This window comes from Equus quagga, chromosome 9 (genome assembly GCF_021613505.1).
Source record: "Equus quagga isolate Etosha38 chromosome 9, UCLA_HA_Equagga_1.0, whole genome shotgun sequence".
Classification (NCBI taxonomy): Eukaryota; Metazoa; Chordata; class Mammalia; order Perissodactyla; family Equidae; genus Equus; species Equus quagga.
The window spans coordinates 82,456,997-82,473,655 of NC_060275.1; the positions used below are offsets into that span (position 1 = coordinate 82,456,997).

General features: G+C 38.8%; 1 protein-coding gene across 2 annotated transcripts in view; it reads right to left on the reverse strand.

Moving 5' to 3' along the window:
- Positions 1–16,659, reverse strand: part of ITGA2 (integrin subunit alpha 2) — a 94,240-nt gene that overhangs the window by 44,194 nt on the left and 33,387 nt on the right. For both annotated transcript variants that reach the window (XM_046671532.1, XM_046671533.1), the window contains 5 exons: positions 10,769–10,878; positions 7,901–7,992; positions 4,742–4,856; positions 4,438–4,565; positions 1,908–2,056 (listed from right to left, as the gene is read on the reverse strand). In XM_046671532.1, coding sequence (XP_046527488.1) covers positions 1,908–2,056; positions 4,438–4,565; positions 4,742–4,856; positions 7,901–7,992; positions 10,769–10,878 — 594 coding nt within the window. The remainder of the gene's footprint in view (positions 1–1,907; positions 2,057–4,437; positions 4,566–4,741; positions 4,857–7,900; positions 7,993–10,768; positions 10,879–16,659) is intronic.

Below are 16,659 nucleotides of genomic sequence, written 5' to 3' on the forward strand. Positions count from 1 at the left end.
AGAAACAGATCAAAAAGAAAGAAAGAAAGAAAGAAATAGAAGTAATTACATTCTGGAAGGTGTGAGGAAGAAGTTAGGTGATTCTCCTAATACTGGAAAGATTCCTGTTAGCGTGGGAAATAGTGGTAAGAAAGAGATGCTGGCACAGGGAGAAAACCAAAGTTTGAAAAGATGATGAAAGCCATGCAAGTCCCATCTTAACAGTAGCTATTGTCCTCGAGAAGAAAGCTTGCCAGGCCCCAGGCTCCTTCCAGGGAAAAATGCCACACCTATATTCACTGCTGAAAATACAGGCCCTCTGCAGTTTCTAAATCCTCTGCGACTTGCTATGTCAACTTACTCTTCCCCTAGGTCTAGTTTACTGGACCAGGAAGGGGACTCCGCCTACTGGCAGCTGACGTATTGACTGGCCAGCAGCCTATGAGACAGCTTCACCCAAAAGGACATCTTAATAGGGATAATAAAGATTAACCAAATCAACCATATCTTCTCTTGTAGGAAATCTGCTTTTGAGACAAATACGGAGCGTAACTAGTTGATAGAAGTGGCAACTGGAATATATACCCAGAAAAAAGGAGGGACAGATATAACAGGGAATTCAGAAATAGAAATGACAGGATGTGGTGAATGACCAGATGTGTGATCTAAGAAGGAGCAGAAAGAACAAAGAAAATCATCAAGTTTTTACCCCGAGTGACTGGGCAAAAAGGTGGTGACGTGACTCAAAATGGCAAAATCATGAGGATGGGTAAGGAAAAGAACAAGGCCAGTTTAGGATGTACTGAATTTGATAAGTGAGCCAGCACTCCAAATGAAGATAATCAGCATCAGCTGGATGCCTCTGTGAATTCCGGGAGCGAGTTCAGGGCTGACAACACAGCAATGGGGTAACCCACGTAGGGCTGACGCTGATGCCACGAGAGTGGATACAATGCTTAAGAGAAAAGGGTGATAAAAAAAAAAAATGGCTCTGTTTCGTGAAGAAAAAATGGGAAAAGGAGCCAGTGAAGAGGTAAAAATGTTGACAAAAAGTTGGCAGGGATTCTAGAAGTTTGTGATATCATGGCAACTGAGGCAGGAATAGCAGTGTGTGCTCCTCATTATAAAATGCTCAGGAAGCTAAAAAGGATGAGGCTTGAGGCAGGACCCCTGGGTTTCTGGGTGATTAAGAAGGCCACATTTACCGGGTCACAGAGCCATGTGCGTCAAGGAAGTGAAGGAGTATAGACAATTCTTTCAGGAGTTATGGTAGTGGAAGGAAGAATGCACAAGATGAAAAAGGCAGGAAGTAGGGTGAAGGGAAGGTGAACTTATTGTTCTCATTTATTTTTTAACAATAGGAGAGTGTTTAGCATTTTTGTAAAGGTATCTGATGAAAACAGCAGATGAAGGTCAGCAGTGCCGAGAAAACAGAGAAACTGAGCTATATAGTTGTAAAGTTCACACTGCCTCAGATTGTAATAAGGATCATACACTCACTCAATTAAATTCAGACTCCTAGGTCATTAACATTTAAGGTTCTTTGGCCCTTCTTAATTTGCATGAAGTGCTCCATTAGCTCAAGTCCTCTGTGGCCTCGATAAATATTAACAAATAATTGCAGATTGCCCCATTTCCTACTGTTTTAACCTAAGGTCTTTTAATTTCATTTCATTTACTTCATATAAAATCTTAAAAAATAGTGTAATATCTCATAAAATTCCTAGAAATCAAAGATTTTTAAATTTCATTTCCCACTGCCTTCTCAAAGTGTTCAAGTTACAGAATGCTCAAACTTTTCCTCTTATTAGTTCTGATTTAAGTGTGGCTACCAGGTATATTATTTTTCTTTGTCTTTTCTTTCCTTTTTCTTACTTATAAGTGCCTCTATTTTCTCAAAATATTGGCCTATTAGCATCATAACTTACCTCGCATATTGAATTGCTTTGAAGGTATTTGTGAGGTCCCCACCAAATTGGAATGTCTGGGATGTCGCTTCAACCATCTCAGCTTTAGTTTTAAAAGTGTTCAGGTTAAACACAACTCTTGGATTATTGGCATATTGAATTAACCCCACCTTCAAGAAAGCAGAAGTTTATTAAAGGGTTGTCATTAAGTTATAAATCGTTTCTATTTAATGAATATAATAAAAATCAAAAGTGCATTTAGACTTGGACTGATAGCTTAAGGGAACCATTTCCAACTTTGTTCTTAGGAATAGTTATTTTTCTTCCAATGCAGTGACTTCCTTTTTAGAAGTCACCAGTGTACAGGAACAGTACTTGTTGATAAGTAGGATGATGTGCTATTGCGTGCAATTTGGTTTTCAAGAGCAATAATTGTAGATTTTAAAGCATGGTCCTATAATATTTTAATATAACTATTAAAATAAAGTTTGTAACAGGAAGATTGAAATGATATAAATACATTTTCTAATTACTAATGGATATAAACATGTAAACAATTATAAGTAGTCATAGATGGAAAAGAACATCCATCATTGAGGATAATTAGATAATAACCAAAGAATTAGAGTTGAATACAAGAAAAACCAATGTTCTAATTAATGCAGTCAATTTGGATGTATTTATTTTGCTGGATTTCCTTTAATCACAGACTTCAGCATCCCTGGAGGAAAGTTGCTATATGTGCATGTGGGGCAGGAAGTTTCTGGTCTTCAGAGAAAATGTCATCAGAAAGAGTCTTATTTGAGAGAGCTGAGAGACTTGACAACTTCTGAATAAGATGTTTGGGCACATTCCCTAATCCTTTAGATCGAGAAGGTCAGACACTTCTGTCAATGTCCTTGTTCTCAGCACTGAAATCATCCTCTATGCCTAGGAGTTGGGGTTTCCAGAACAGGAAATGGCAATAAGAGGAAAGTGGTGAAAGGGCCTCTGAAATAAAGGTCAGCATGTAAGGAAGGTGGAAAACGCAAGCCCTGGGTTTCTGAATTCAATAAAGTATTTTGCTAGAAAGGCATTAACTAGGCACCCAGAAGATGGCAAAAAATATGATATTGCTGGACTCCTTTCCTTAGGATAGGATGTAAGACTTGAGAAAAAGAAAAGGACTCTGAGGATTTTGAAGTCTAAGATGAGAGGAAGAGGGTAGTGACTCCCATGACACAGCTCCAGAACTTCTGTGTGAGAAAAGGAAAGGCTGAATCGAAGGTTTAAAGAAATGAGGTATATTAGGTCTGACAGAAAGGTCAAATTTAGATTGCAAGAAAAGAGACTGAGCAAAACCACCTCTGGAGATGCAGAAGATGCATTGGGTTAGGAAGACAAGAAGAGAAAGGCTAAGAATTCCATACGAGAGACTTGAATACAGTAAGTCATGTTATTGGGGGTAATCCATTTAGAGACAGCGAAAATAAGCAGATACATATGAAAACTTCTCTTATGAGGGGCCTTCACAGTGATGCTCTCCAGAAACCAGTGCTATATCTAGTCTTATTTGACAGAATTTTCTGGTAAAAGCTACAGTGAAACCTCCAAAGTTTCAGAGGGTGCTAACATCCTTTTGGTATTGAAAAGCAAAGTCAATGAGGAAAACATGTAACAATATTTTATGATACCTTACAGAAAAGCAGAAAATCAAATTTCAACACGGATATCTGCAAAGCATTTAGGGAAAAATGTTCCAACAATTTTTACGAGATGTTGGACACTGGAACATCAGATGCAACCCAGGAACATACACTGGTAACCCTGTGGACTGGTCCCTGTTGACATGCATTCGGGGTGCTGCTATAACCAGAATGACCTGTAAAATGGCAGATCAAGTAAGAAAGGAAAAAAAGCCCCAAACTTTAAAAATAAATGCTATTCAGTTTTACAGAAGCATGAAGCTTCTGCTCCTGAGTTTTGCTTGCCTACTTCAAAAAGATAGAAAAACAAACTAAAACTCCTTAAAACATAGAGAGTTATACAAAATTATTGAAAAGACTTGTCCTGTGTAAAAAAAGGAAGGTCGGACTAGAATATGATGAAAGGGTCTAAAATAATAAATGGCAGAATGGTGCTGTCTACGGACTTATACATAAAAATCTAAAAATTCAAGGATAATTCTTTTACCAGTAAGAAGTAAACAAAAGGAATTCATTATCAGTTCAAGTGTGAATAACAAAAAAATACATATTGGATATTAAAATGTATTGGTAAATTCATGAGTTAGAGGAGGGAAAAATAAACAACTCAAGAGGATTAAAATGCTATATGCCACATCCAGTGCCTGTGTCGGAAATAGAAATCTAAGCTCAAATACCAACCTGCATTGGGCAAAGGTATAGACAAAATAACTCACCGTAGTACAAGTTTCAACAAACTTTCAAAATCACCATTAAATGCATTTAATATGAGGATCCGACAAATGCAAAAATTAAGACCTCATATCCAACAATATTTTCTCAGAAAGCAAGCTATGGGTTAGTGTAGGTATTATTGACATCCATACCTGTGTTTTTGTGGGGCCTATATCGAGGCCTTGTACAAATTTCTCCAAAAAATTCTTTACTGCCTCCCAGGGATAAATACTGTTTGATTCATCGCACACAACCACAACATCTATGAGGGAAGGGCAGGCTACACAGGAAAAGATGAAAGAAACAGATTTCCACAGGTGAGTCAAACTTCACACCCATATAAAAATGAGATTTACAGTAAAATAGACTTGAGGGGGTGACTGGCACTTGTTGATAAATTTTTCCCCTCCTTTTCTGTGAGGCACTGCTCAGACCTTCTGCACATTCGTCACTTACTCTGAGCTGCAGGTGAAAAGCTGGCCAAGAGCTGAAAATCGGGACTGACGTCAGAACAGACACCAGTTGTGTAATATTGGCTTCCGCACTGCTGTGCCCACAGGGGACCACATGTCTTCAAAGAAATGAGAACAATGACAAAACACATGGAAAAGGTTAGCCCTCTATCTCTCCATTTGTGAAACTCAGAAATCATTTCTGTTCTTTTACCAGATACTAGGAATCGCCAACTCTTGAAACTAAGTCAAAAATGGCTTTGCGTGAAAGTGCATGGGAGCAAAGAGAAGTGAGGGAGAAGGTGGCCGACGTGCTGTGCCCAATGGCAGGCCACTCAGGAGGGGCACTGAGACTGTCTGGGACAGCTTTCAGCGTAGGGAGAAGCCCATTAAGTCACCCACAAAGATAGAGGAAAGGGGTACTTTCCTTTCAGAGAACACCCAGGAGAAAAATGAGTGCACGGTTCTTTTTTGTCTCTCAGGTGCTTCATCTGTAAAATGAGGATAATCATATCTCCTATCTTTTAAGGTAGTTGTGAAGGTAAAATGGGTCTATAGGTATGAAACTCTTAGAACAGTGCCAGGTAAATAGCAAGTAGTATATAATTGTCGGCCAGCGTCATTATCGTTGTCATTCTTGAACATAGGTCTCTTCCTGTCCCTTCTATTTATACTATTCAGCAGAAACCATAAACCCACATCGCCAAGGGCCAGGCAGGAAACCAAGAAGAGTGCTTGGGGCCAGGTATAGACAGTAAGGTGCATGAAGAACCCACACCTTATACAGGAGCAGGCCACTATGGCTCCTGCCCATTGATTGGTGTGAAACAGGCCAGGCCCTGTGTTACCAGATCTCACAAATATTCAAGGAGAGTCAGAGAGGGCAAATTTTGTGTGAAAATTCAGCTAAAAAAAAAAACCACTCTGTGAGCTAAACAAACACAATAAGGTTCATGAACTGCCAGTTTTTAATTTTGTTATAAAGTATTTCTTTGAGGACTTCAGAATTCCTATTTTCACTCCCTAAGACTTTCAGTCATCAAGGATGGCACTTGTCTCCTTGCCCACATCACATGTGCTCCAATTCTTAATATCTCCATTAACCCGACCCCAAGTCTCCCCTTTTCAGCAGCCCTTGAATGTCAAGAACTCCTGATTCACTCACATGGGAAATATTAGATTAAATAGTATTAAAATCACCAGATGTAAAAGGAAAAAATTGGCAAAGAGAAGTCTAGTCAAGATCTTAAAAAACATCTACCAAGTTTAACACAATATAAAGCTGTGGATCAATTGTTAAAACTGAGCACAAAAGTGTGGACTTGCAAAAAAGCCATTGGAAGAATAAAAGGGTATTTTATTTGACCCAGTTTAATTGTTGGTAGCTCAGAGGAGAAGCAGCTGTAGTCATATTTCACGCTCAACGAACAAGGCATAGTTTTTCCCCCTATAAAACTGGTTCATTTTTAGGGGAAAATTGGTAGTTCACCAAATAACAGACACCAATTATTGATTCCTATATCCCCATCCCCAAGTTGGTTTTTTTTATCACCTTGAAGAATAATAACTCACAAAGTATTCAAAAAAGATTTTTTTGTTTTAAAAGCAGTGGAAAACAGCATTAAGAACTTGAAATTAGAATATGCCAATTGTTAATGCCAGAACTACATTCCTGCTTTAAGCCCAGAACTTAAAAAGTTTCAAAAAAATGTGATGATTGTCAGTCTTTTCCACATAATTCTTAAGAGTATCTTAAGATGTTGACCTTTTAGGTATGTAAAGGAAACTTTCGCTTTTTTCTTTCTTCTTTCTTTTTCTTTTCTCTCCCCTCCTCCCTCCCTCTCTGCTTGCTACATTGATTGCTAAATTAACCTCTCAAATTCTCTTGGAAATTTGTTTCACTTTACCTGAAGTTACTGATTAAAACTTTTGAAGCACACTCTGTAATCTGTATATCTCAATATGTTCCTCTTTCTAAATCTATTCAACCTTAAAAACAAATAAAAAAAGGTGAAAGCAACCCTATAATAAAGACTTTGGAATATCATAAACCATGAAGATTCATTGCAATATTCATTTATGCACTGATGGAGCACCTATTATAAGCAATAGTTGATTTACTTAGTGGTACCAAAGTCTGTCTGAATACTAATATCTATTAATGAAAGTAGAATGACATTGTTCAAAACTGATTACATTTTTAGAATAATGCAGTTATACACAGGAGCTTTTAAGTTAGCAGGCCAAGAGTACAGATAGCTAATGGAAAGTTCAATTACGCTCTCTAAGACAATGGTAGCAGGGCAATACAACTAGCATACACCTACAAGAGCTGGTGGAAATGTTGAATAAGATTGGGTGTTTATTTGCCTTTAATATTTTTTTGGTGTGTGATGGTTTTCATTTTTCATATAGTCAAATCTTTTCAAAAATTTCCTATCTTATTTTTTAGATAGTCGAATCTTTTCAACAATTTCCTATATTATTTTTTCTGTTAGTTCTAAGCTCAGAAATTCTTCCCCATTTCAGAAAATTTCCACTTTCTTCAAGTTTTTTACATTAACTCTTTAATCCACTTGAAAGTTCACTTGGATATGTAAGTTATTAACTAATTAATTGTCCTCAGATCACTTGTTATATAAGGCATTCTATTTCACTGATCTGTGATGTCTTTCACAGCATTCTAGAAACTAAATGAGAATAAACGCTAACATGAAATAAGAGATTGAGCCACACCTTAAATAACATAAGATTAGCCAATGGCTATAGAAAATGATTAAAAACAAAGACATTTTTTTAGCTTTGAAACTTACTTTCTGAATTAGCAATAACTCTGTTGAATGTTCCTACAGCAAGTAAAAATGAGACCTGGAATCTGGCCGTTATCAACAAATACTAAGCACACTTTCCAAGGGCAAAGAATTGGTGTTCCCTTTGCTCCCCTTTCTCAAATCATTCTGTGGCCATGGTTTTGCTGACTATCTTAAGAAGTCCACACACCATCAGATTGTTAGTTCACACTGGATATCCACACATCATGATTTATCCAAAAGCACGCTCTAATATTTAAACCTCAAGATTAGATTTGATAGGAGGGATGGTGAGAAGATACTGACTTCACACTTGCTTGAGGGGAATGAGGATTTGACAAGTCAATACTCACAAGAAATCCTCCGGTTCCCACATTCCTTGTGAGCGTCAAGCCAAGGCTCATGTTGGTTTTCATCTCGGTAACATTGGGAATGCTTGTGGAAGCTTTCAAAGGGAAAAAGATTTTAAAAAGTGACTAAATCTTCACCGTTTATTTAAAGTTGTTAAACACACACACACATACTCATGTTTATGTGTAGCGTTGAAGTTAATGTTTTGTGTCCAGGTGCTCGCGTTATGTAATCAGGTATAGGGAAATGAAATGCCTTCAGTGATGGGGCAGCTCACCTAAATGCTTGAGGATGCAGAACGTAAGATATTAGGGGGTGGGGTCTGGAGAGGGCACAAATTATACACATTTAAATTTAAATTTTTTAAAAATCAAAGTCCTGGCCAAACATAGCACATCCGAGGACAGCATTTGGTCACAAGTTCGCATCCCTGCTCTTTCCAAGGTCATGATGGCTCTATCTAACGTTTTATTCTGAATTAGTAAAATTGTCCTTAAAGTGTTATCAAAGAATGCCATATGGTAGAATCTGGCTCAACATAATAGTAGGTAAATTTTAAAAGGAAATCATGAGACTAGCCATGTAAAATAATAAATAAATCTCTCCAACCTCCTCTCTCCCACTGAACTAGGGCATCATCCACTGTATCCATTCTTGAGTTATTGGACATTGGAATTCTCTTCAATAATATCATTATTTACTCTTGTTCTCTAATCTCTGCCAAGCCAATATTGCCACTTTCATTTATCCCTCATTTCCCAGAGTGACCATTTTACAACTTTACCCTTCTTTTCAAGTCTCCAAACTCAACCTGGGTCCCATCAATCTCTGTGGATAACCTGTCTACTCCAGAAAACGACAATCACCCTTGAAGGTAATCTCAGCTTCTCTTATCTCTGGAGTAGACAGGTTATTCACAGGGATTGAGCGGACCCAGTAATTTAAGTAATTCTTAAAATTACTTGTTCTCTTTCCTTTGTGTCTTAGAGAAAGGAGCATTCTTTCTAAGACTCATTGTCCCAGGTACCAGTGACATTAATTCCATCCAGTTAACTCTATTTTTGACTGATAGTCACTCCCTTATCACCTCCTTCCACTCTCCCTACAAATAAGATCATCTTTTTTTTATTAGAAAAATCTTCTATTAACCATGTTACTCCATCAAACTATTTTCCCACTTCTCCTTCACTACCCAACTTCTGGAAATGGAGGTCTCCTTTCCCCCCTCGTGCTTGGTCACTACTCACCAGCTCCTAAATTCTCTGTAATCTATTTTCTCCCCTCAACACTGCTGGATTTACACTTTAGGCAAGAAAGTTACACAATATGATTTCCCGAGTCAGAAACAAAATAATAGAATTTCTATATGTATGTTTTTTATTCTTTTAAGTTTATTTTTATTTATAAAGATAATATGTCAGTACAAGTACATTATTTTTAAAAAATAAAATATATACATTAGAGGTGAGTGTTTAAAAGTTAGAGGTGATGTGATATATTAGGGGTGATATAATAAAGCTTTTGAGGTACATAAAACTTTGGAGCACTCACTTCTAATGCATATATTCTTAGAAATTTTATATATGTATAATATATATTTACATATGTATGTATAATATACATACGGTGAGTGTGGTGAGTGTTCAGAATGTTTAGAAAACACCAATCTAGATCACCCAGAACCTCCTCAAATAAGCAGATGATCTTTACTCAGTCCTCATATCCTTCGACCTCCATAGCATTTGACATCCTGACTCCTTCCACCTCACTGAAAATATGCTTACTGAGCTGCTACTACGTGCCGGAAATTATGCTAGAAGTTAGGTTTGCAGGGATGTGTAAGAAACACTCCTGCCATGTTTCTAAGTCTTAATCATGGTTTTTGAATCTCTTTCTTCCCTTGATTTCCATAACATTGTATTTTCCTAATTCATGCCTTAATTCTTCAGAACTCCACGACTCCTCAGTGCTGGTTGTTTTGAATAACGACAATGATCAAATTGAGCAACTTTCTACTCACATCAGGAAGGCGTGAAAACACGATTCGTTTAGCTTTCCAGTCTTGGACTTTTTTTTTTGTTTGTTTGTTTGTTTGTTTTTTAGATTTTTTTTATTTTTTTCCATTTTCTCCCCAAAGCCCCCCGGTACATAGTTGTGTATTCTTCGTTGTGGGTTCTTCTAGTTGTGGCATGTGGGACGCTGCCTCAGCGTGGTCTGATGAGCAGTGCCATGTCCGCGCCCAGGATTCGAACCAACGAAACACTGGGCCGCCTGCAGCGGAGCGCGCGAACTTAACCACTCGGCCACGGGGCCAGCCCCTCCAGTCTTGGACTTTTAATAACTTTTTGCATTAACAGAAAGCATCTGAGATGTGGATAATTAAAACAGCAATACCAAACAATTACAAATAATTAAAAATTGTGAATATTTTTCATTAGAATAAAATAATTGAGACATGAACAGAAACACACAGTATTTCTGAGCACCTCCAGAAGCAGCCCTCGTAGTGACATTTCTATACTTAACGGTTTGTTTTGAGGAGGGAGAAAGGTATGCATAGCTTCAGATTTCTGTAAGTAATCAGCAAAGTAATCCTAAACGTAGGTGGAAACTGGTCCACAGTCTGGGGGTAGATGGTCCAGGAGGCAGTACATTTCCTACGCATCTTATTAAATCAGGTCTTCAAACTGTGTTGGAAATTTGGATACAATTGGCCCCATATGATTAAAGAGACGAAGGCAAAATAAAACAAGCTGTCTGTATTTCTTTAAGACAGAACTATGATTGGTTTTGTTGTTGTTTTTCATCCAGGTATATAACAATTGAGATTTTGTCATTTGTAAAAAACCTCATTGCTAATTACCACTTACTTTGCAAATTCAGTTTTTCACACGTAGCAGTGGATAGATCAACAGGACACTTATAGACATCTCCCATTCGGTTCTCAGGAAAGCCGCTCCAAGGTGAACCAACCAGTAACCTAGAAATAGGAAGTGTTTTTTGTTAGACATAAAATGTTAGCTATAGTTTCTTAAAGACAAGACTGACCACAAAACCATGAAGAAAAAACCATTTAATTTCAATTTTTAATAAGCGAGGGGCTGACCCCATGGCTGAGTGCTCAAGTTTATGCACTCTGCTTCAGAAGCTGAGGGTTCACTGGTTCGGCTCCTGGGCACAGACCTACGCACTGCTCATTGAGCCATGCTGTGGCAGCATCCCACACAGAAGAACTAGAATGACCTACAACTACAATATGCAACTATGCACTGGGGTTTTGGGGAGGAAAAAAAAAAGAGGAAGATTCACAACAGATGTTGGCTCAGGGCCAATCTTCCTCACCATCCACCCCCCCCCCCCCCAAAAAAAGGCGAATATAGTTAGGGAAACCGAATCGAATAGTTACAGATTAAACAATAAATAAATAAATAAATAAGTGAACAGTTCATATGTGTTCAGCTAGAATTTGATCTTTTTCCTTTCCTCTTAGTGGATCAAGAATCCTTGAAGAATGTCTGCAATACAGCTGTCTTGCCACAACACCCTGGGAGGTCTCCCTGAAGCAGTCCTGTCCAACAGAAATGTAATGCAAGCCACAATCTGAGTAATAAAAGGCAAGCCACAAATGTGAGTAATATAATGTGAGCCACAAATAAAAGTACAATTACAGATGTAATTTTAAATTTTCTATTAGCCACATTAATAAAATAAAAAGCAACAGGTGAAATTAACTTAAATGACATTTTATTTAACTCAATATATCCAAATTAGCATGCAATCAATATAAAAATTATTAATGAGCTATCTACATTTTTTTCCATTTAAGTCATTGAAATTCAGTGTGCATTTTATACTTAGAGCACATATCAATAAAGACAAGCAACATTTCAAGTGCTCCGTAGCTGCATGTGGCTAGTGGCTACCATACTGGTTAGGATAGCTCTAAAAAATGAAATAATATTAAAACCAAAAGCAAAAACTAACATTTGTTGAGTGCTTTATGTGCCCTAAGCATTTTCATATGTTAACTTACTTAGGGAATGGATGAGTTATCTAAGCGGCTTTGTATTTACTGTCTATATAAGGGATCCTTAGCAAATATACTAATGGGGCTCTCCTTAAGCGTCACATGTTTATAGCCAGAATATAGGATGTAGAGGTCAGAGAGTGGTGCTCACATCCTCCCTTTGGTTAGTTTCAGCTCCTACAGAGCTTCTCCAGCTGGAGACTGTGTGTTTTCCCGTAGAACTACTCCCCCGACATTTCTGGTCAGAGAAGAACGGATAGAAAGAGTCCATGGAACAGTGTGATCTTTAGAAACTACAGCAAGTTAAGTATTCAGCAACACCCAGTTACTAAGAAAGAATATTTAATTCAATGTTTTTTCCTTGTCAAAGTTGGGAAGGATTAGATTATCTGTCTATGAAACTTAAATTCTTTCATGAGCCTTCTGTATAAGCATTTTATCATTATCGATTAAACAGCATGTGCCCCCTGCTAAGCCCTACAGTGGAAAAAAAAGACTAAGGCACACTCCAGTCTCCTAAATCTAGTGAAACTGTTTAAAATACAAGTAAAATATTAACAATACAAATGAACAAAAAGATATGAATAAGTTCTCCTTTAGAACAAACATTAAAATGGTCAAAGGAAGTGAAAATGGACATTGAAGGATGAAGGTGGTAGTCAGCATTCTCAGCAGAGGGAACAGCATGAACAATCATGGAAAACGGAAAATATGGCTTATTTTGAAAGACAGTTAATGGTTCTGTAATAAGTTTCTCCTCTTATTCATCTTATACTATTATTCTCAAACTAATATTTTATAGAACATTCTAGAATACTTAAATTCAGTTAACTCTGATTAAGGGTAGATTTGAAAGATTTCTGTCTTCTTATGAGCAGATAATTTAGCATCATCTACCTGTTAAAATATTGCCTATAGATAGTATTACAATAATATCAGGCATATAGGTTAAGGTTTTGAAAAAGATAGAAATCTAAGTGTCGGATATTAGTAAGTCCCACTATTCATTTTACTGGAGGGAGAGAATCAGTGGCAGGATCTGAAATGCATGTTTGATCATATCTGATGCTCTTCACATTCATGACAACTCAGAGGAAATTAGGAAACGTATCAAGCCTCTGGACTGTGAAAACTGTCCTCCAGCTGCTGGATTTTCTCTGTCTGTACAAGTCCTTCATTCCAAAGTGGTACTACATTACCTTGGATTTTGGTGTGCAGGACACATCTTATAGTATAAACAAATATAGAGAGAAATAATCTGCTCTTGCTTACTTTCCAACCCTGTTTCTTTCCACTCAACTTCCTAAAACTCTCTATTTCAGTCATAAATTGAACTCAGCTCTCCCACCACATCAGAGTGTCTCTCGCTTCTAAACCTTCACACATACTATTCCCTGCCTGGCAAAGTTCTACTCATTAGTTAGACTCCCATTAGACCCATTTCCTCCAGGAAGTCCCCCGGCTCTTCCGAATCTGGGCAAGGTGGCTCTCCTGAGGACTTCCATAGCCCCTGACCTTTCCCTAGCCCAGTTTTTGTCATGTTACTCTGCAACCATGTGCCTACTGGCTAAATCTCCCACTACGGAGGAAATGTCCACGAGGGCTACGAGGTGAATGAATGTTGTTGAATGAATGGATGAAATCGAACATGTTGAATGAATGAATGAAAAAAACGAATGGATAATTCTGCATATTATTTAAAAGAACTCTCTTGATTGAGGAAAAGTTAAGTAGAAAATTTTTATTTCTGTTCTTATTGAAGAGCATTTTCTTTTGTCCAAGTTAAAGACAAAAAAAGAGGTGAAAAAACTCAACAAAATTGAAAAGAAAGTATTACTTTCTTTTCAGTGTCACTGTTCTGTACACTGTTCTTGATTCCGTCTCCACATAGCTACTCTGCATCAAACTTGTGTTTTTTTAAGCAAAAGCTGACTATGGAATCTGCAGGGAACAAAATAGCACCTTATAGCAAGACACTATAATAAGAAGTGTGGCTCCGCCCCTTGGCATGCTGGGAATTGATATTAATTACAGCAAACCTTACAACAGCTGGTACTGTGAGTGAGGCTTTCCCAACATTATCTAATGAGCAAAACAAGTCTGAGATTATTTATTTCTATTTTACAGATGGAACCACCAAGATACAAGAGATGAGCTACTTCCTCATGTTCACACGCATAGTGAGAGCCAAGTGTAATTGATTCGGAAGCCTGGGCTCTTAATTCTTAAGTCTATTCTTCCTCCTCTCCATTGAAATAGGGCCCAGATTGGGAAAACTATCTTTTTTTTTTTTTTTTAAGATTGGCACCTGAGCTAACAACCGTTGCCAATCTTTTTTTTTTTCTGCTTTTTTCTCCCCAAATCCCCCCAGTATATAGCTGTATATTCTAGTTGTGGGTCCCTCTAGGTGTGGCACGTGGGACGCCACCTCACCGTGGCCTGATGAGCAGTGCCATGTCCGCGCCCAGGATCCGAACCAGGGAAATCCTGGGCCGCCGCAGCGGATCACGAGAACTTAACCACTTGGCCACGGGGCCGGTCTCTGGGAAAACTATCTTAACAGGTGGCTTGGGTTGCAGAACCATCAAGGAGTAGAAACTGGAAACTGAGGGCCAGGCCACACCTACCATGCTGGGGGTGTGTAGCCTTTGTGGTTTATAAGGAGGCTGCAAACCAGAAGCACACCAGCCAAGGTCAGACTGTAAGAACAGATCCACACTGTGGGGCCCAGGCTGTACTGTTTACAATGCAGGGGAGAGAGAACAGGGTATGTTCAGATAGTACCAAATGTGGTAATTTAGGGGACTTTTGTTGTGCACATTTCCCAGCCATCCTCACCACAGCCCAAGAGAAACACACTGAGGAACAAAAGTTAAGTGTTTCTCATCTAAAATTTAACCATTTTTTTTCTCAGAGCCTCCAGTGGTAAAGCTGCACCACCAGCTACCCGTTTTCTCAATGAAAACAGTAGGTCAAAAGGCTACTTCCTGTTTCCTGTCGACTAAGCATTGCCTGGCCATTCTCCCCGTCACCTCTTGCCACCTCTTTAAAGATTTCAGGATTTGATAACCTCGCAGCTCAGGAGGACTTACGACATCTCCACTACCACTGAGAGAGTTATGGCCCTCCTACGTTAATCAGACAGGAAGAAGAGAAAGCAAGCATCTGCACAGTCATGTCCCACTTAAGAGGGATGTGAAAGAACCTGAAATTCTCTCCAAGAATACATATAAACCCTGGCAGTATTATGCCGTATTAAACTCTTAACACAAAACAGTAGAAAACAGTGGGAAGCCAGACCTTTGTGGTGACTGTTAAGGAGCAATAAAGGTGTCCTTATCATATATGACTCATTCTTGAAACATCTCGAACCACATTAGTAAACCTAGAGGTCGTCCTAGTCACTACAGAGAGTGTTTTAAAAGCCACCGCCCACCTCATTTATTGGCAACGTCTCCGGTAGACTCTCCTCCTCATTTGTACCTCACGGCCTGGGTGAACTCCTGGTTCCTGACAGCTCATCCCCATAAGGAAGGGCTATGACATCACCGGTGGCTACTCCGAGGGGATTGTGAAATTCTTAAATTAATCAGACAGGAAGATGAGGAAGGCTGATATATTTATCCATAAAATTTTACGTAATCAGCTGGGGCAGGAAGAAACCTGCCAGGAGAGGATGCTACAAAGGTGGGGAAGAGGCTAAGTTAGTGGGTGAACCTGCTGAAGGAGGGCACAGCCTCTCGCAAGGAATGGATTGAACTTAATCGCAACCAGACAAAAGAGCTGCCTGACAGTCGTGTGCTGATTCTCAAAACAAAACAAAATCCCAAGATATAAACTTCTCTTTTCCTACAGTGAAACTGGGAATTCTTCCAAGACTACTTAAAATAACACTTACTGTTCAATTATGTTGTGGGAAAATAGTGATTATGTAGAGTTCCAAAACATAGCCAATTTGCCCACCTCCAGTGGAATTCAAAATACTTTGTTTAGTTAGGAAACAGTATTTATGGCGGTATAGGGAGTTTTAACCCACAATCCAGGGGCTGTTATAAATATCTTCCTTTGGTCTGTGAGCCTCAACTCTCCAAGCGTTCCTTCAATACTAGAGATTTTTCTAGACATTATTGACAGAGGTGTACTTAAAACACTAAGGCAAAAGCTGTTTATTTGATTCAACAAAAGTTTACTGAGATATTGAGATCCTATGGGGCTGATATGTTGCACAACTCCAAAGGGGACCATTCCCATATGAATGGTGTGCCCTGGCCTTGTGCAGTATACAACCTGTGAGGCTGTATGTGGTGGCCAGACTGACTATGTGCCAGACTCGATTCTAGGCACTGGGGATACATTAATGAATAAGTCAGTCAAAAAGTTCTGGGCTCGTGGAGCTTATATTCTGGTGGGAAAAGATAGACAATAAATTTAATAAGTAAAACATATGGTGATGATAAGCAGTGCTTCGTGGGAAAAATAAGTAGGATAGAGTTAGGAGCGTGGGGTGAAGGGTATTACAATCTTTATTAGAATGGACAGGGAGGGCCCCGCCCGGTGGCACATTGGTTGAGTGTGCACACTCCACATTGGCCGCCGGGGGTTTGCCAGTTCGGATCCTGGGTGCGGACATGGCATCGCTTGGCGAGCTACACTGTGGTAGGCGTCCCACATAAAAAGTAGAGGAAGACAGGCACGGATGTTAGCTCAGGGCCAGTCTTCCTCAGCAAAAAGAGG